Source organism: Ovis aries, chromosome 20 (genome assembly GCF_016772045.2).
Source record: "Ovis aries strain OAR_USU_Benz2616 breed Rambouillet chromosome 20, ARS-UI_Ramb_v3.0, whole genome shotgun sequence".
Taxonomy (NCBI): Eukaryota; Metazoa; Chordata; class Mammalia; order Artiodactyla; family Bovidae; genus Ovis; species Ovis aries.
Window position 1 is genome coordinate 25,659,926 of NC_056073.1, and position 21,299 is coordinate 25,681,224.

General features: G+C 36.2%; 1 protein-coding gene across 1 annotated transcript in view; it reads left to right on the top strand.

Moving 5' to 3' along the window:
* Positions 1 to 21,299, top strand: part of LOC105605908 (butyrophilin subfamily 2 member A1-like) — a 102,327-nt gene that overhangs the window by 73,780 nt on the left and 7,248 nt on the right. The window contains exons 23-29 of the mRNA XM_060403226.1: positions 3,759 to 3,779; positions 7,336 to 7,356; positions 8,194 to 8,259; positions 8,798 to 8,818; positions 14,098 to 14,118; positions 15,733 to 15,753; positions 18,260 to 18,280. Of these exons, the coding sequence (XP_060259209.1) occupies positions 3,759 to 3,779; positions 7,336 to 7,356; positions 8,194 to 8,259; positions 8,798 to 8,818; positions 14,098 to 14,118; positions 15,733 to 15,753; positions 18,260 to 18,280 (192 nt within the window). The remainder of the gene's footprint in view (positions 1 to 3,758; positions 3,780 to 7,335; positions 7,357 to 8,193; positions 8,260 to 8,797; positions 8,819 to 14,097; positions 14,119 to 15,732; positions 15,754 to 18,259; positions 18,281 to 21,299) is intronic.

Below are 21,299 nucleotides of genomic sequence, written 5' to 3' on the forward strand. Positions count from 1 at the left end.
GGCAAAGCTCTATACTAGGGCAGATGAGTATATACATATATTTAACAGCATACATCACTTAATTAAAGATGAAAAACTGAGTAACAAAATAGTGCTTCTACCAAAACAAATCATAAAGTTTTTATCAGATAATTACAAAAAATTTTATTTCTTAAGTCTTCTCAGTTCAAGAAATGTACTCCTTTCTCCTTTCTCTTGAATACTGAATAGTATTCAAAAGGAAACTTTCAAATGCTGCATATATGTGTATATATATATATATCAGTGTATGTGTGTGTGGTTTTTGTATGTTTATCTGCATCCTAATAACTTAAATTTACATATAATTTTCAATAAATCTGATTTTTTCCTGTTTCTTTCCAGTGAAATTTACTTGATTTTTCATTGTATTTTACAGATGAAATTCGGAAAAATAATGTTAAAGTATCTTTGATATCCCTCTACTCCCAAAACACTTTAAAAAGCCTCCTTTCCTGATGTCTTACAAAAATCCCAGCTTTTCATCAAAATGCCATCACTGACTTGGCATCTCCAGGATCTCTACTATTCTAAGGCAATAGTTTGGTTGTCAATATCTCCCATATTCCTTTCTTTCTGGTCTTTCTAAGCCTGAATAAAATCTGAAATCATTCTTTGTCACGAGTAAACTTGAGGGTCATTATTACATTGCTTTAAGTTTCCATATATGCAAAAAACTCACATACATTTTTTCCTGGAATTCTTTTATATCAAAAAGGGTAATTTTATTTCACTCTTATTTACTTTTATTGACACAGTTATCAATTTGGCCAACTTCAATTACTTGTTTGTGGAAATATTTTATATTGTTAGGAAAGTTGAAAACTAACACATATCTCAATCTTGAATATTTTATGCTAATAACACCAAAAACTATTGTGATGTTTCCAAATAACAACAACCAACCAAATTCTAACAGCCCAAGTGATGTCCAGTAAATCAAGAATCTATTTAAAGGAAAACTACTAGTAGCATTATTTCTGAAGTTATTCCTCAGGTCAGGAAGATCACTCCCTTTTCCTCTTTATTTGATTAATATGATCAGGACAAAAGGAAACTTTCAGCAACATTTGTACTTGTGTGTGCTTCCGTACAAGTGTTTATGTATCTGTGCTTGTCTATTTGTTGTTTAGCTGCTAAATCGTGTTTGTTTATATCCTATTACATTTAACATTGTAAGTGATTAAGTGACTAAATTTGAATTCCTTTTTATTTCTGAGCCATGATGTTTCCTTTTCCTTTTTCACATGATCTTCACAAACAAATAGGTAAGTTTCTCTCATTTCAGTTCAGTTGCTCGGTCGTGTCCAACTCTTTGCAACCCCTTGGACTGCAACACGCCAGGCTTCGCTGTCCATCACCAACTCCAGGAGCTTGCTCAAACTCATGTCCATCGAGTCAGTGATGCCATCCAATCATCTCATCCTCTGTTGTCTCCTTCTCCTCCTGCCTTCAATCTTGCCCAGCATCAGGGTCTTTTCCAATGAGTCAGTTCTTCGCATCAGGTGGCCAAAGTACTGGAGTTTCAGCTTCAGCATCAGTCCTTTGAATGAATATTCAGGACTGATTTCCTTTAGAATGGACTGGTTTGATCTTTTTGCAGCCCAAGGAACTCTCAAGAGTCTTCTCCAACACCACAGTTCAAAAGCATCAATTCTTCGGTGCTCAGCTTTATTCACAGTCCAACTCTCACATCCATATATGACCACTGGAAAAACCATAGCCTTGACTAGATGGACCTTTGTTGGCAAAGTAATATCTCTGCTTTTCAATATGCTATCTAGGTTGGTCATAACTTTCCTTCCAAGTAGTAAGAGTCTTTTAACTTCATGGCTGCAGTCACCATCTGCAGTGGTTTTGGAGCCCCCAAAAATAAAGTCTGACACTGTTTCCACTGTTTCCTATTTAGCTGACTTCATATAACATCTGGTTATAACACAGCTTGGGGCAAGTGCCTGCTTATACTTTTAGCATCTTTAGTACTTTATTTTTCTTACCTACACCATGAGGGATGTGGGGTTTTTTCCTTCTAATAACACCTATGCTTTGTTGAAGAAGTAGTACAGATGCTATTTCTGGTGTTTTGTTCTGTTTTCTGTATTTTTTAAATTTAAATTTATTTATTTTAATTGGAGGCTAATTACTTTACAATATTGTATTGGTTTTGCCATACATCAACATGAATCCTCCACGAGTAAGCCAGAAATAAAAACACCAATACAGTATACTAATGCATATATGTGTTTTCTGTATTATAGTTGCTTTTCAATGCCTTGTTGGTTTCTGCTCTATAGCATAGGGGATCAGTTATAAATATATATACATCCACTCCTTTTTAGATATCCTTCCCAGGGCATCAGGGAGCATTGAGTAGAGCTCCCTGTGCTATACAGTAGTTATAGTTATTATATATTATAGTTCTCACTAGCTATATATTTTATACATAATAGTGTATAAGTTTGTTCTCTACATCTCTGACTCTATTTCTGCTTTGCAAATATGCTCACCTGTACTACTTTTGTGTAATCCACATGCAAGTGATATTATATGATATTTGTTTTTCTAATTCTGATTTACTTCATTCTGTATGACAATCTCTAGGTCAATCCACAGCAAATATAGATCAATGAGAAAGTATAGAAAGTCCAGAGATAAATCCAGGCACGTGGGATTTTCTGACCAGGGATCCAACTCGTGCCCCCTGCTGTGAAAGCAGTCTGAACTACTGAACTGTCAGGGAAATCTCCCTAATAACATCTTAAATAGCACTCTTGTGCTTGAATTGTGTTTGCATTTGATTCTGAAAAAAAACCAAGCAATATAGTCCCTATATGGGTGTTGCTTATCGCAAAGGAAGACCTGGCCTAGCTCCTCCCATGCTGTCATTTCCAGTCTTGTTTCTTTGGCACCAAAGAGGTAAATGGAAGTCAAAAGAAAAAAAAAGTTCCTCTGACTTCTGAGAAGACTGTCAAGCCTTCATTGAAAATGGTGCCAGTTCTCAAAAATTTTGGTCACGTTGAGCCACACAGAAAAATGGAAGCTATTCAAATGATTGTTCCTTTCCTTTCCTGTCATTGCACTTTCATTTTGAATGAATTTTGAGTTCTTTCCCTTAATATTTTATCAATAAATGTGAAGAGAAAAATCCCAAGTCCCACTGATGTATTTTCCTAGTTTCACCTTTTTCTTGTACCATTGTCTTCATTTAGGCATTCATTGATAGAAACATACATAAAACAATTTGCAAATAAAGGATGTGAATAGAGGCATCCAATAACCTAATTCTATATTTACTGCTAGGAGCAAAGGCTTAAGATTCTTGAGTTTGCGTTTATGATTAACTTAAATACCTAAGCTACAGTAAAACTGAGAGCTGACTATATATTTTCAGTACCTGTCAAGAAACTTATTAGAACAAACATAAGAGTCTAAATAAAGTCAAAAGGTGCACAAAAATTTTGAAAATGTAACTACCTGAACTAATATTTCTAAACATCTTTCTTCATTTAGAAAATTGACTGTACTTGCCTTTTTAAAAAAATAGAATGTTCTATGATTGAAAGACAGCAGCTTTCAGCCACTATTGTTTAGTCTGTTTCATGTTCATGATGTGAAAACCGGTATGCGTTTATATGTATACAGATACAGTTAACATCAGTTTCAGGTTCTTCAAAATATTTTCTTTTTCTTCATGTTTCTTTTCCATTATATTGACATGATGCTTTCCACTTTATTTCCAGGTGATCTTCTGAAAAAATTTGGTAAGTTTGTAACAACTCTTCACTCCAATAACTCTTCCAGTGACTGCTTCCACACTGTATTGAACATTCCCTGTTTTCTATCATTATGCCATTCATTGGTTCACTTTTCTTGTGGATGGCCATTCACTTCTGTCCAGTTTTTGGATATGATCCTCTTTCATATTTCACCATTTCCATTGTTTTTTCCCCTATGTTATGTCATCGCTCATTGCATCTTTTCTACCTTTCCTCCTTATCACACTGGCTTTGTCTGTCTTCCAGAGACTTCCCAAATGGTATCATGATTTTCTGAGATGATGGGACTGAACTCATCAGCACATGGTTACCATGCTCTCTTTGTTTTCTGAGAAATGTCAGTTAATTTAGGATGTCTACAAGTACCCAAGTTGAAAGGGTAATTTCTCTGTTAATAGTTTCCAATGCTTAAGAGAAAGAGGATTCTCAGTTTAATGATGAAGTTTCTCCCTCCACTGTCTTGTCAAAGATCTTATAAAATCTGATGCCATCCATTGGATAGTGTGAGATTGAGTCTCACTCTTCTGCTATTATTGAACAAATTAATGTTCCAGTTCTACAAATATTTTATAACATTTTCTTGTCTTTTTCCCATCTCTGTGTATTATTTATACTTTGAAATTTTTATCAATGCTATTATTATTTCTGCCAACTGCAATGTCTTTTCAATAATTAAACAATATATTGTATCTTAAGAAAAAATCATGCATATTTCAAAATTCAGAACTATGTATGTAAGTGAAAAGGGAAATATTGTACTAGAATAATTCCAATTTTTTTTCACAAATCACTTCAAATTTCAAAGTTTAACATCTTCCTTTTCTCCTTGATATTTTTCAATTACATCTTTACTGGATAAATCTTGGGGGCATATCCCTTAAAGGCATTTGGTAGGCTTCAAATGAGAACAACTGCAGATCAATTTTCTGACAGAGGGATACTTTAACTATTCACATTTATATCATACTTATAGTACCATTTCATCAATGTGAGTATGTATGTCTTTTGTTATGAAAAAGATGGAAAGCCAATTTCAAGACCAAATATTGACTTAGTTTATCCCAGAAGAATTTCCACTTTACCATGATTTACTTTTGTATGGTAATTCTTTTGCAGAAAAGGGTGAGAGAACTTAAAACAGCATTGCCTCTCATGAGTTACATGGCCTTTGAAATGTTAGGTTCAAATTTGTAGAAAGTGGCTTCATTTATACTGAATGAATAAATAATGAAAAGGAATCAAATTATTGTCTCTTCTTCCTCACATTGTGCCTTCATTTGGTTTGCATGGTTATTTCTTTCTTTTATTTTTTAGATAAAGTTGAACAGGATAAATGTAACTTCCATTAACATTTTACACTTTGAACTTTGTCATGTTTCATCTCTTTCCTGACTTTTCTTCAACTCTCAGTGAGCATCTTCCTCCACTGCAATGTACATACCATACAGCTTTACATCATTTTTTAAATCTCATTTTATGACTACTTTAATTGAAGTCTGTCCTCTTCATGGGTTATTCAATGTTTCATTACTTTTCCTTTGATTTGTTCCATCTGTGCAATTTACACAGACATTTCCTATTTTAGAATATATTCAAGTACGACATTACCTGCAAAGTTTTGCAATTTTAACATTTCTATTCTGAATGTTTTATCCAAGATTTTTCATTCATTTGATTTAGAAATCCATTTACTGCCATTTAGTGTTTTATTAACCACTCTTTCATTTTACTTCGTAAAAGTAAGTTACATTGAGGAATGAGTTAAATTCAAAGTCTCATAAATACAGTTATTCATTAAGCAGTTGAGAAAATTGTGAAAAGAGGCACCCATGAACCTGACACTGATGTCCTACAAGAGCAGTAGCTCAGGATTCTGTAATTCATTGTTTGGTGATTTCATATGGCAAAGCTACAACTCTCGGACAGTTGAGTATATGTATTTAACAGCACACAGATCTCTTATTAAAGATAAAAATCTGAATAACAAAAGAGTATATACTGCCAAAAGGAATCGTAAAAACTTTATCAAGTAATTACCAAAGGGAATTTTCACACAAAGTGTGTGTTGGTATAAGTGTGTGCGGTTTTTGAGTGTTTATTTGTAGCCTGATAATTTAAATCTGCATACAATTTTCAACAAATCTGAATTTTCATGTTTCTTTCCAGTGAAATTTATATTGACTTTTCATTGTATTTTACAGAAAATACTCCGAAAAAAGATGCTAAAGTATCTTTGATATCCCTCTACTCTCAAAACATTTTAAAAGGCCTGCTTTCCTGATGTCTTATACAAATCCCAGCTTTCATCAATATGCCTTCATTGGTTTCCACTCACCAGGATCTCTACCATTCTAAGGCAATATTTGTCTTGTTAACTTCTCTCATACTCCTCCTTTTTCTGGTCTTTCAAAGCCTGAATAAAACCTGAAATTATTCACTGGTCAAGTGCAAACTTGAGGGTCCTTCTTACACTGGCTAAAGTCTAATAATTCCAGGTGTGCAAATACTCACTTTTTTTTTCCTGAAAATTTTTATATCCAAAGAGAGTAATTTCATTTCATTCTTATTTACTTTTATTAATGCAATTGTCAATTTAGCCATACTTCAGCTATTTTGGAAAGATGTTAAATTTTTAAGAGTGATAAAGAAAAGCACATATCTCAGATGTGAATATTTTAGGTGAATGTCACCATAAATTATTGTCCCGCAATTCCTCTATAAGTTATTTTTTGATAAAACACAAAATTATTTATTAAAATTTTAGTATCTTATCTTTCTAATGGCATTTTACAGTATACTTTCATTTTCAGGGAAATCAAATTTATCTCTATAATTCATGCATCAAAGGCTAGGTAGTCATTGCTACAGATATTGTCTTGAACAAATGGGTGACTTGTTTTCCTCTGGTTCCTCATCTCTTTTTAACTAATTCTGTTGGCATAGGTGCATGTTAACGTTTTTTCTTGATAAGATGATTAAGATGAGATGAACTTCATTTTGACATGTGATAATCTAGCAATTCACCACAAAGTTATGCCTTCATTTTTAACATAATGTGAATATAGTTTTCCAAGAACCAAACACCACATTTTCTCTAAAGCAGTTCAGTATTCGCTAACTTATTGTTTGTAGGTACTTTATAAACCGGAACTACAACAAATATGAGATGTGATTATTTATATTTAACAGCAACCAAGAAATTTATTGAAGCTAACCAACCAAATTAATAATCACTCAATGAGTCTAATAAATCAATAACATTGAGTCTAATAAATCAATAACATATAAGGAAAACCACTAGTCGTATTATACCTGAAACTCTTCTTCAAGTCAGGAAGATCACTCCTTTTCCTTTTACTAATTTTTGATCAGTATTGTCAGGACATGAGGAAGCTTTCAGCTATGTTGGTACATGTGTGTGTGTCTGCACATGTGTGTATGTGTAACCTTTACCATTGTATGTGAATATTCCACTCAATTTCAATTCTTTTGTGTTTCTGTGGCATGATTTTTACAGTAGTTTTCTGTTTTTATTTTTCAGATGACCTTCAGAAAAAATTTGGTAAATATATCTGACAGTATTAATATTCCAAAAGACTTTAAATTATCCGTTCTCATCAATTTGAATATTTTCTCTTGGCTTGCCATCTGTTGGCTTGCTTACCTTTTTCCTGGATGTCTACTCTAACTTCCCAAATTATTTGTTTAGGAACTTCACACATATTAAATTCTCTCCAATTTTATGACCCTATAGCTGATTTTTTCCAAATGCTTCCTTTTTCATTTTCTATGTTCCTTTCCTCTAAATATTGTCCCAGTTTATCATTCAGAGTTTTGCTAGTTTCATTATAAATTTTGTGAGATGAAGAAAATGGGACTGGTGAAAACATGGTTACATTCTATATTTATTACTTGGAGCACTTCCATTGACTTGGAAAGTCTGTCATGTTGTCAAAGTTCAAGGGGTCATTGATATGCCATCAATACCTCCCCAAACTTCATGAGGTAACACAAGACTCCGTATTCACTGAGTGAAGTTTTTCCAACACTTATCCTTTCAAAGACTGTGTAAATTCAGGTGTAATCCACTGGACCAGTGTGGGCTTTAGATTCATTCTTCCAATGACTTTGACCATTTATTAGAGTCTTCTCTCAAGTGCACAAACCATTTGTTGGGATTATTTCCTCTCACACCATAATAATTTTACTGTCTTTCTCTTGCATTTTATTGACATAATTTTTAACTTGTCAAACTGCAATAACTTCAAGGGTTTGTATTGTAAATTAAGCAAAGTTCATCCCAGATATAGAAATATTTCAAAAGTTGTTCTTAGAATAGTTTCTTGCAAAAGTGGTAATTCATGCTTCACTGGCATTAAATGTTGTGATTTTTTTACAGGCACTGAATATAAATCACATATGCTTCATTCAGGTGTGAATCAAAATAGAAACATCTCAAATCAAGGTGATGTATTCATTGGTTGACATTAAATGTGATTAGAGGTACATAGTTCATAATGAAGAGTAATATCTAGAATGTTTTTAATCCTGTAATTCAGTATTTATATCTAGTATAATGAACAAAGCTACCTTGATTCTACACATATGTGTTAGCTTCCAAATACCTTATCACATCTTACAAAGTGAACAGTGAATGCCTAACTAATGCCAAAGTGATAAAAAAACTCCTTCGACTAACATTCCTGAAATTCTCTCTCAGTATAGTGAACTGACTTAATTTTTTCCTCCTCTGAATTTCTGGAGAATATATTGAGCAAAGGGAGGATTTCTCACTGTGGATGTGTCAGGTTGTGGGTGTCAATATTCCTATAGGAGTTCTTCTGTGTGTATGCATGTTCAATATGAGTGTTTTGTGTGTGTGTGCATGTGTGTTTCTGAACACTAATAAACTGAATTGTAAATGCAAATTTTAGAATAGAATAGAATCATTTTGTGTTTTTATCTTTTGATATTTACATGGATCTCTTAATTTTATTTTTCAGATATTTTACAGAATAAATTTGGTAAGTATTTCTGACACTTTCCCAGAGGCATTTAAATGACTACTATCATTCACTCCCTTTCTATCTCTTTGGCATCCATTCACTATCCTTCCCCTCATCCCTCTCCAATTGTTTATATATGGACTACTTTCATATCAACTTCTTCCTTCTATTTTTCCCTAGTTTCAACTCTTCCTATTCCTTGCTTTTCATTATATACCTACTCTTGTCTATAACCTTCAGTGCCTTACTTTTTATGTCTCCTGAGAGATCTTTTGATTTTATCATAATTGTCGTAGGGATGAGGGATATCAGGCTAATCACTACATAACTCCCATGTAATAGATGTCTTCATGCAAATGACCACTGATGTCAAATCATTGAGACCTTTCAAGTTCAAGGGACAATAACTATGTGATTGATATTGATCCAAAATGTAAGTGAACAGAAAACTCCAAATTGGTTGAGTATATTACTCTGCCTTCTGCTCTTTCAAAGACTATTAATTCGGTGACATTCCTTGATTACGTATGAGGTCTAAACCTGCTGTCCCATTCCCTTTGATCTTATTACCCACTTGTTCCCAGGTATACAAATGCTTTATGTAGTAAGGATGCTATCACCGACTCAATGGCCAGAGTTTGAGTAAGCTCTGGGAGTTCGTGATGGACAGGGAAGCACGGCGTGCTGCATTCCATGGGGTTGCAAAGAGCTGGACAAACTGAGCAACTGAATTGAACTGATAGTATTGTGCAGCCTCTCTTTACTCAAAAATAGTACCTAGGTTTGGGCTGCCGGTGACTATTGGCTCTGATAATGGGCCTGCCTTTATGAGTCAGATTGTACAGGGACTGGCTTTAGCTCTGGGGACCAAATGGAAGCTACATTGTGAATACAATCCCCAAAGCTCAGGACAGGTTGAGAGGATGAATGGGACTCTAAAAGAAACTTTGGCAAAATTGGCAATAGAGACTGGCGGGGACTGGGTGACTCTCCTTCCCTTCTCTCTCTTCCGTGCACATAATACCCCCCTTACTATGAAGCAGTGGGTCTTAATGCCTCTTATGGCCTGACTGATAGTATAGATCCTCCTCAATGTCGCTGGGGAGAACGAAAAATGGGCCTCACAATGAAAAAGTTTGGGGAAAGGGACTCTGTGTGGGCAGAGTTCTGCCTAAAAATTCCCCCTTATGTGCTTACACAGCCAAACCCACAGAGCTAACTGGGATTAAATGGATTATCCCAGAGATGGGGGGATGGTGGATCTGCTCACGTACTGGTCTAACCCCATGTTTACACATCTCAATATTCAATCCTAAAAAAGAGTTCTGCATCTTGGTGGCAGTTCTGCCAAATGCTGTACCACCCTGAAAAGATAATGTATGACTACTGGCCCCCCCCCCCAAAAAAAAAAAAACACCCGGTCAAATGATACAAGGCAGAACCAAGAGAGAACCTATTACAGACATCACCATAGTGACCATGTTTGGCCTTGGGATCCCTGGGGCAGGGACTGGGATAGCAGCCTTATCCCTCCAAGACCAGGGATTTACTTCATTGCGGGCAGCCATAGATAAAGACATTACCTGCCTAGAAGAGTCAATTAGTCACCTAAAAAAAAATCACTGACCTCCCCGTCCAAGATGGTCTTGCAAAATTGAAGAGGGCTAGATCTAATTTTCCTGCAGCAAGGGGGGCTCTGCGCGGCCCTGGGAGAAAAATATTGTTTCTACGCAGACCACACTGAGATAATACAAGAATCTATGGCAAAGGTAAGACAAGGACTAGCCCAGCAAAAGAGAGAGCAAGAAGCCCAACAGGGATGGTTTGAATCTTGGTTTCAACAATCTCCATGGCTGACAACATTAATTTCCACCATGGTGGGGCCTCTTATGGTGCTTTTACCAATACTCACCTTTGGCCCATGAATCCTCAATAGGCTCATTACGTTTATAAAAGAGAGTATTAATACAGTTCAACTATTTGTGCTTAGACAGCAATATCAAACTGTACCCCAAAACAAAGAGGAAGATTCCTCTATATGATCTAAAGACAGAGGGGAATGTTACAACCTCACCAGAGCCATGACAGGCTCAAAGAGGTGCAGTAGGCCAGAAATAATCTCTGAGTCATGCTTCCGGGGCTTCCAGGGATGGTAACTCTGGCCAATCAGAGAGATGATAACTCTGGCCAATCAGAGGGATGATGACTGGCCAATCAGTAAATACCAGGAAACCCCTGCAGCCAATCAACGCTTGCCAACTCCCTGTCTTTGTTCTAAACTTATAAATACTGCTGTAAATATCTGGGCTCGGGGCTCTTGTTCTACTCCACTGTGTTGGATATGACAGGAGCCCTGGCTCGAGCTAGCAATAAACCCCTTTGTGCCTTTGGATTGCTATGGATGTCTTATTCTCTCAGTTTTGGGGACTTGGACACTGGGCATAACAGTATACAAATGCTTTATGTAGTAAGGATGCCATCACTGACTCAATGGCCATGAGTTTGAGTAAGCTCTGGGAGTTGGTGATGGACAGGGAAGCACGGCGTGCTGCATTCCATGGGGTTGCAGAGAGCTGGACAAACTGAGGGACTGAATTGAACTGATAGTATTGTGCAGCCTCTCTTTACTAAAAATTTCTATTGGTGCAAAATACAAATTTAAAAGATTTATTCAGAAAACACTAATTCAAACACTAAATGTTTATCTCCTTCATTCTCTTGATGTTTTTCATTTACATCTTTTTTTAAGAAGAAATAGAATTTATCAATATAATAGGAGGCTAAAACTGTTTACTGATCCATTATACCATGTGTACAAAAGTCCCTATATGTTCCCTTATCACTTTTTACATATGTTGCTTATATATCAATTCACACTAATATTCTATTCTGAGAACAGCAGAAGTGCCAACACAAACCCAAGGATCTGATACTGTTTAATAGAACTCATAATTTAGCTCCCCTGATGGGGCTGTTTCCAGTCTTGCACAATGGAATCTATGGAATGAAAATGGTTACTTCTCATTAGTATGGTAGACTTTGAAACGTTTGGTTTTAATTCTAAGAAATGGTCGTCCATTTGAACTCAAAAGCAAAGGAAGGAATTGCTTCCAATTTCTTATCTGGTCCCTTCCAGACATTCTTCTCTTATTTGAATGAATTGGATTTCTTTTTTTTGTTGATCAATAGTGTGAAGAAGGAAAACACATGATGCATAATGTATTTCACTATGAACCTACGCATGGTTTCACTTGTGTTTTTATACATTTTTCTTCAACAATCAATTTCCATGTCCAGAACACCATCATACAAATAACTTACATGATATGTCTTTTTATTTAGTCTCCCATGTTTTGTTTGTCTTCTGCATTTGGCATTCCATTCTCCCTATCAGTATTTCTGTGATGTTCTCATTTTGATACAATATAGGCAGACGTTTCTTTTGTGTCAACTAAATGTTAGTATTGGTATATTTCAAAGATTTACCAGTTTTAAGCTTCTGAAGTGTGAGTTTTATCCAGCATATCCTCAGTCTTTTGATGTACAAACCCTTTCACCATCATTTTGTATTTTCATACATTTTCCTCATGTATTTTCATACATGAAAGACTTGCCTCACTTAGGCTTTAGCTAAAATAGAAATCTGCATTACAGTATTTTATATATTCATTTATTAACAAACATGTGAACAGAATCATCCATGCTACAAAACCTGCATTTCTTTGACAACACTGGTTCAAGATGTTAAACAATGCTTGTGGCTCTTAACATTGTAGATATCACAATAATTGATTTAACCCTATCTATTATGTAGCAACCAAATATATTTATAGAGCTCATAAACTGGATAATTATACATTAGTTCTGCCAACATAGAAAAAGTACAGTTTGAAAGGTCAACTTAAGAACTATTATTTTAATAATTTTCTCCAATTAAGTCAATACTGTTAATTTTACCCCTATTCTATTTCAGGAAAATACTATATTTAAAAAATGAGATGTCATACACAGTCCACAGTGTGTGTTTTCTGTGTGTTTATGTGTTTGTACGTATACTTTATGATAGCTATAATTTTAAATATGTATGCAATCAGTCAGTAAGTTAGTCAGTTCAGTCGCTTAGTTGTGTCCAACTCTTTGTGACCCTATGAATCGCAGCATGCCAGGCCTCCCTGTCCATCTCCCGGAGTTCACTGTCCATCCTGTCCAACTCCCAGAGTTCACCCAAACTCATGTCCATCGAGTCAGTGATGCCATCCAGCCATCTCATCCTCTGTCATCCCCTTCTCCTCCTGCCCCCAATCCCTCCTAGCAACCGAGTTTTTTCCAATGAGTCAACTTTTCACATGAAGTGGCCAAAGTATTGCAGTTTCAGCTTTAGCATCACAACCTAAAAGTTGAGTTACACTTTATTCGATGGGAACATATAGGACTTCAAACGTAGAAGACAGCAATCTCAAGTGACCCTGAGAGAACTGCTCCAAGGAGGAGAGGGAAGAAGTCAGGTTATATAGAAATTTGCAACGAAGGGCAGGTAGTGTGAACATGAAAAATATTTTTGTGAATTAAAGAGAATTGGATATCCAAAATTAAGGAATTTAGTGCTTTTCTATGTATAGGAAGAAGCAAGAGTCTAGGGTCACTGAAATCATTCCTTTAATATGCATCTCAGCTACCCTGGGGCCAGTATCCTGTGTGTTTTTTTTTCACATCCTGAGTTCCTCAGTGCTCACCACAAGGAGTGACTGCAGTCTGAGGGCTACCAGATTAAGCAAGTATTCTTCTTCCTGAGTGCCCTGCAGGGCTGGAATCATGCATGACTGTGACATCCTTCTCACCACATAATTCTTGCCTGGGAAAAGACACAAGAGCAGAAGAGCCTGGCGGGCTACAGAACAGTCTGGTGGGCTACAGTCCATAGGGTCACAAAAGAGCTGGACATGACGTAGCAACTAAAAATCAGCAACAACAAACAGACCAAACAAGAGCCCAAGTGATGTCCAGTAAATCAAAATCTTATTTAAAAATAACCATTAGTAGTATCAGTCCTGAAATTTTTTCTCAGGTCAGTAAGATCACTCCTTTTCCTCTTTTTAATTGTTGACCCATACTCTCAGGACAAAGGAAACTTTCAGTCACATTGGTACGTGTGTGTGCCTGGACACATGCGTGTATGTATCTGTGTTTGTCTATATTCTGTTACATTAAACAATGTATGTGAATTTTCCACTAAATTTTAATTCCTTTTTGTTTCTAAACCATGATATTTATAATGGTGTTTCCTTTTTCTTTTTCAGATGACCTTCAGAAAAATATTGGTAAATTTATATTGTTAATCCTCCAAACACACACTAAATTAACCTTTCTCAATGATTTGAATATTTTCTGTCCTTTTAACCCCAAAATATCTGTTGTTTTCCTTTTGCATGGATGTCTACTCTAACTTTCCATATATTTGCTTGGAACTTCACCAATAATGAATTATCCTCACAATGTTACCGTACACCTGATTCTTTCCTAACGCTTCCTTTTTCTTTTTTCTTTTTGTTTTTGGATGCCAGTTTTTTCTTTTAATTAATTAATTAATTTTAATTAGAAGATAATTACAATATTGTGGTGATTTTTGCCATACACTGAACATGAACCAGCCATGGGTGTACATGATGTTCCTTCCCTATAAACTGTCCCAGTCTATCATTCAGAGTTTTGTCAATTTCATTATAAGTTTTGTGAGGTGAAGTGGATGAGACTGTTGGGAACATGGTTTGTATTCTATATTTATTTTCTGGAGCACTTTCATCCACTTGAAAACTCTATCGTATTTTCAAAGTTCAAGGGGCCATTAATATGCCATGGATATCTCCCCAAACATTATGAGATAAAACAAGACTCCAAATTGGCTGAGTGAAGTTCCTACAGCTCTTGTAGACACTTCTTACTTTTAAAGACTGTGTGAATTCATTGGTCCAGTGTGGACTTTAAGCTCATAATTCCAATACCTGGATTAAATCTTCTCTCATGTGTACATTTATTTTATATACCATTTCCTGGGTGTATTTTCTCTTATACCATAGTAATTTTCTCTCTTTTTTTTTGCATTTTACTGACATAATTTTTCACTTGGAAAATCTAATAATTTTGAGATCATTTATAACATATGTCTCCATTTTGAAATTTTAAGTGAATAACATAAGAGACTAGAGTCTAAGCATAATTCTAAATGTTCTTTTAAAGAAACATTACCATAGCCATTAAAAGTTTAACATCCTTCCTATTGTGATGATATTCTTCTATTATATTTCTGGTTATAGGTAAGTAGAAGTAGGGAATACATCTCTTCAATGTATGGAGTGTGCCTCCTGTGACTACTGTTACTGATAGAGTTTTCACTAGATGGGTGCTTTGACTGTAGGCTTCCTCCTGACCTCTTAAGTCTCTGACACATGCATGTGTGCATGTTTGCACTATATTCTGGAAAAGGGGATGGTCCAGTGAGAGATATATGATTGACATTGTTTCTCCCAGAATAAGTCTTTTTCTACATTTCTGACAGAGGAGTACTTTAGCTATAAACATTTGCATCACAGTTATAGACCCATTTCATCTACGTGAGCTTGTGTCTTTTATTATGAAAAACCTGAAAAGTCAAACTCAAGACCAAATATTGATTCAGTTTATCCCAGAGGAATTTCCACTTAACCTTGATTTCGTTTTGTATGATAGTTCCTTTGTAAAAAGGATGAAGGAACTTAAAACAGCATTGCTTCTCATGAGTCACATGACCTTTGCAACATTAGGTTCATGTTCTTAGAAAAGGGGGGATCATTTTTATTGAATGAATGAATAATGAAAAGTAATCAAATTATTGTCTTCTCTTCCTCACATATGCCTTCATTTGGTTTGAATGGTTATTTATTTCTTTTATTTTTCAGATAAGGGTAAAAATGATGAATGTAAGTCCCATTAATGTTTCACACTTTTTACTTTGTCATGTTTCATCTCTTTCTTTTACTTTGAGCTTCAACTCAGTGGTCATCTTCCTCCACTGCAATGTAGACACATTGCATCATTTTTTTCTCATTTTATGATTACTTAAATTGAAATCCGCTTTCTTCACGGGTTATTCAGTGCTCCATTATTTTTGCTTTCACTTGTCCCATCTGTGCAATTCATGCAGACATTTTTTTTTGTAAAATGTATGCAAGTACTATCAAACTTTGCAAACTTACAGTAGTATAGTACTACTATACCTATCAAACTTTGCAATTTAAGTTTGTTATCTGAAATTTTTATCCATGATATTTTCATTTATTTGATATAGACGCTCCTTCACTCCCACGTAGTATTTCATTAACCTCCCTTTCATTTTGCTTTGTGAAAGTAAGCTTTACTGAGCAATGAGTTAAAATCAGTGTCATAAAATACAGTTATGCATTAATCAGTTGAGAAAGATGTTGTGAATAGAGGCACCCATGAACCTGACCCTCATATTGTAGAAGAGCAGTAGCTCAGGATTCTGTAATTCAGTGTTTCATGATTTCATATGGCAAAGCACACACATTTAACAGTACACATTAAAGATGAAAAACTGAATAACAAAATAGTGCATATTGTCAAGACAAATCGTAAAGATTTTATCAGATAATTACCAAAAGCTGTATTTCTTAAGTCTTGTCAGTTCAGGAAATGTATTCCTTTCTCATTTCTTTATTTATTGAATACTAAATACTATTCAAAAGGGAACTTTCAAACGCTGTGTGTATGTGTATGTATATATCTGTGTACGTGTGTGTGGTTTTTGTATGTTTATCTGCATCCTAATAATTTAAATTTACATACAATTTTCAATAAATCTGAATTTTCTATCATTCTAAGGCAACAGTTTGGTTGTCAATATCTACTATATTCCTCTCTTTCTGGTCTTTCTAAGCCTGAATAAAATCTGAAATCATTCATTGGTCACAAGCAAACTTGAGGGTCATTCTTACACTGACTTAAGGTCCCATATATGCAAATAACTTGCATAAATTTTTTCCCTGAAATTCTTTTATATCAAAAAATGGTAATTTTACTTCATTCTTATTTACTTTTATTTACACTGTTGTCGATTTGGTCAACTGCAATTATTTGTTTACGGAGAGATATTATATTGTTAAGAAAGTTGAATATAATACTTATGTCAATCCTGAAATTTTTATGTTAATGACACCATAAGCTATTGTCCTGTGATGTTTCCAAAAGTTTTCTTCCATAAAACAGGAAGTTATTCATTAAAATTTTAATGTCTTATCTTTCTAATGACATTTTTTCAGAACATTTTTTCAGAGGAAATAAAATTTATCTCTTTAATCCACGTAGCAAGGGTTATGCAGCCATTGCCCCAGACACTGTTTTGAGCAAACGTGTAATTTTTCTCCTTTTGGTCCCTCATCTCTTTCTGTTTGCATGGGTGTGTGTTATTTTTGTTTTTCTGAAATGGAGATTGAGATAAGATAAACTTCATTTTGGCATCTGTTGTGTCTGACTCTTTGCGACCCCATGGACTGTAGCCCATCAGGCTCCTCCATCCATGGGATTCTCCAGGCAAGAATACTGGAGTGGGTTGCCATTTCCTTCTCCAGGGGATCTTCCTGACCCAGGAATTGAACCCATGTCTCCCAGATTGCAGGCAGACGCTTTAACCTCTGGGCCACCAGGGAAGTCCTAATCTAGCAATTCACCAAAAACAAAATTATCGTGATTGCTTAACAAAATGTGACTAGACATTCTTAAGAAACAAATCCTCAATTTTCTCTAGAAGAAGTTCAGTATTCTCTAATTCACCATTGTGGATATTTTATACAACATAACTTAACAAATGTGAAAATTGATGATTTATATTTAGTAGAAGCCAAATAATTCACTGTGAGGGGCCAGATGGGCTACACAGTCCATGGGGAATGCAAAGAGTCAGACACACCTTAGAGAATAAACAATAACAACAAAAACCAATCAAATACTAATAGCCCAAGGAGTGAACTCCGGGAGGTGGTGATGAACAGGGAGGTCTGGCATGCTGTGATTCATGGGGTCGCAAAGAGTCGGACACGACTGAGCGACTGAACTGAACTGAACTGAAGCTGTCTAACAAATCAAGACTCTATTTAAAGGAAAACTACTAGTAGCATTATTCCTGAAATTGTTCCTCAGGTCGGTAAGATCACTCTTTTTTCCTCTTTATTTGATTAATATGATCAGGACAAAAGGAAGCTTTCAGCAACATTTGTACTTGGGTTTGCTTCCATACATGTGTTTACATATCTGTGTTTGTCTATTGGTTGCTATTGTTGTTTAGCTGCTAAATTGTGTTTCCCTATACCCTGTTACATTTAACATTGTATGTGATATGCAGCTATATTTGAATTCCTCTTTATTTCTGAGCCATGATATTTAAAGTGATGTTTCCCTTTTCTTTTTCAGATGACCTTCAAGAACAAATAGGTAAGTTCCTCTCAGTTAAGTTCTGTTGCTCAGTTGTGTCCGACTCTTTGTAACCCCATGGACTGCGGCATGCTAGGCTTGCCTGTCTATCACCAACACCTGGTGCTTGCTCAAACTCATGTCCATCGAGTCAGTGATGCCATCCAACCATCTCATCCTCTCCATCCCCTTCTCCTCCTTCCTTCAATCTTTCCCAGCATCAGGGTCTTTTCCAATGAGTCAGTTCTTTGCATCAGCTGGCCAAAGTATTGGAGTTCCAGCTTCAACATCAGTCCTTCCAATGAATATTCAGGACTGATTTCCTTTAGGATGGATTGGTTGGATCTCTTTGCAGTCCAAGGGACTCTCAAGAGTCTTCTCCAACACCACAATGCAAAAGCATCGATTCTTTGGTGCTCAGCTTTCTTTATGGTCCAACTCTCACATCCATACATGACCAGTGGAAAAACCTGAGATTTGACTAGATGAAACTCTGTTGGCAAAGTAATGTCTCTGCTTTTTAATATGCTATCTAGGTTGGTCATAGCTTTACTTCCAAGGAGTAAGAGTCTTTTAATTTCATGGCTGCAGTGATGAAAGTGTCAGTCACCATCTGCAGTGATTTTGGAGCCCAAGAAAATAAAATCTTTCACTGTTTCCACTGTTTCCCCATCAATATGCCATGAAGTTATGGGACTGGATGCCATGATCTTAGTTTTTTGAGTGTTGAGTTTTAAGCCAACTTTTTCACTCTCCTCTTTCACTTTCATCAAGAGCCTCTTTAAGAGCTAAGAGTTCTTCTTAGCTTTCTGCCATAAGGGTGGTGTCATCTGCATATCTGAGGTTATTGATATTTCTCCCAGCAATCTTTACTCCAGTTTGTGCTTCATCCAGCCCAGCATTTCCCATGATGTACTCAGCATATAAGTTAAATAAGCAGGGGGACAATATACAGCCTTGACGTACTCCTTTTCCTATTTGGAACCAGTCTGTTGTTCCATGTCCAGTTCTAACTGTTGCTTTCTGACCTGCATACAGGTTTCTCAAGAGGCAGGTCTGGTGGTCTGGTATTCCCATCTCTTTCAGAATTTTCCACAGTTGATTGTGATCCACACAGCCAAAGGCTTTGGCATAGCCAATAAAGCAGAAGTAGATATTTTTATGGCACTCTCTTGCTTTTACAATGATCCAATGGATGTTGGTAATTTTATCTCTGGTTCCTCTGCCTTTTCTAAATCCAGCTTGAACATCTGGAAGTTCACTGCTGATGTATTGCTGAAGCCTGGCTTTGAGAATTTTGAGCATTACTTTGGTGGTATGTGAGATGAGTGCAATTGTGTGGTAGTTTGACCTTTCTTTGGTATTGTGTTTCTTTGGGATTGGAATGAAAACTGACCTATTCCAGTCCTGTGGCCACTGGTGAGTTTTCCAAATTTGCTGGCATATTGAGTACAGCACTTTTTTTTCACATCCTGGAATGTGAAGTCAAGGGGTCTTAGGAAGCATCACTATGAACAAAGCTAGTGGACGTGATGGAATTCCAGTTGACCTATTTCTAATCCTAAAAGATGATGCTGTGAAAGTGCTGCACTCAATATGCCAGCAAATTTGGAAAACTCAGCAGTGACTACAGGACTGGCAAAGGTCAATTTTCATTTCAATCCCTAAGAAGGACAATGCCCAAAATGCTCAAACTACCACACAATTGCACTCATCTCACATACCACCAAAGTAATGCTCAAAATTCTCCAAGCCAAGCTTCAACAGTACGTGAACCGAGAACTTCCAGACGTTCAAGCTGGATTTAGAAAAGGCAGAGGAATCAGAGATCAAATTGCCAACATCTGTTAGATCATTGAAAAAGCAAGAGAGTTCCAGGAAAACATCTATTTCTGCTTTATTGACTATGCCAAAGCCTTTGACTGTGTGGATCACAATCAACTGTGGAAAATTCTGAAAGAGATGGGAATACCAGACCACCTGACCTGCCTCTTGAGAAACCTGTATGCAGGTCAGAAAGCAACAGTTAGAACTGGACATGGAACAACAGACTGGTTCCAAATAGGAAAAGGAGTATGTCGAGGTTGTATATTGTCCCCCCTGCTTATTTAACTTATATGCAGAGTACATCATGGGAAATGCTGGGCTGGAGGAAGCACAAGCTGGAATCAAGATTGCCGGGAGAAATATCAATAACCTCAGATATACAGATGACACCACCCTTATGGCAGAAAGTGAAGAACTAAAGAGCCTCTTGATGAAAGTGAAAAGGAGAGTGAAAAAGTTGGCTTAAAGCTCAACACTCAAAAAACTAAGATCATGGCATTAAGTCCCATCACTTCATGGCAAATAGATGTAGAAAAGTGGAAACAGTGGCTGACTTTATTTTTCTAGGCTCCAAAATCACCGCAGATGGTGACTGCAGTCATGAAATTAAAAGACTCTTACTCCTTGAAAGGAAGGTTATGACCAACCTAGATAGTATATTAAAGAGCAGAGACATTACTTTGCCAACAAAAGTCTGTCTAGTCAAGGCTATGGTTTTTCTAGTATTCATGTAAGGATGTTGGACTATAAGGAAAGAGAGTTTTACTATAAGGAAAGCTGAGCACCGAAGAATTGATGCTTTTGAACTGTGGTGTTGGAGAAGACTCTTGAGAGTCCCTTGGACTGCGAGGAGATCCAACCAGTCCATTCTGAAAGAGATCAGCCCTGGGATTTCTTTGGAAGGAATGATGCTAAAGCTGAAACTCCAGTACTTTGGCCACCTCATGTGAAGAGTTGACTCATTGGAAAAGACTCTGATGCTGGGAGGGATTGGAGGCAGGAGGAGAAGGGGACGACAGAGGATGAGATGGCTGGATGTCATCACTGACTCAATGGACGTGAGTCTGAGTGAACTTGGCAGTTGGTGATGGACAGGGAGGCTTGGCGTGCTGCGATTCATGGGTTTGCAGAGTCAGACACGACTGAGTGACTGAACTGAACTGAACTGAGACACTTTCTAATTTGTTTTTTCATAGGTGCCAATAAAATAGCT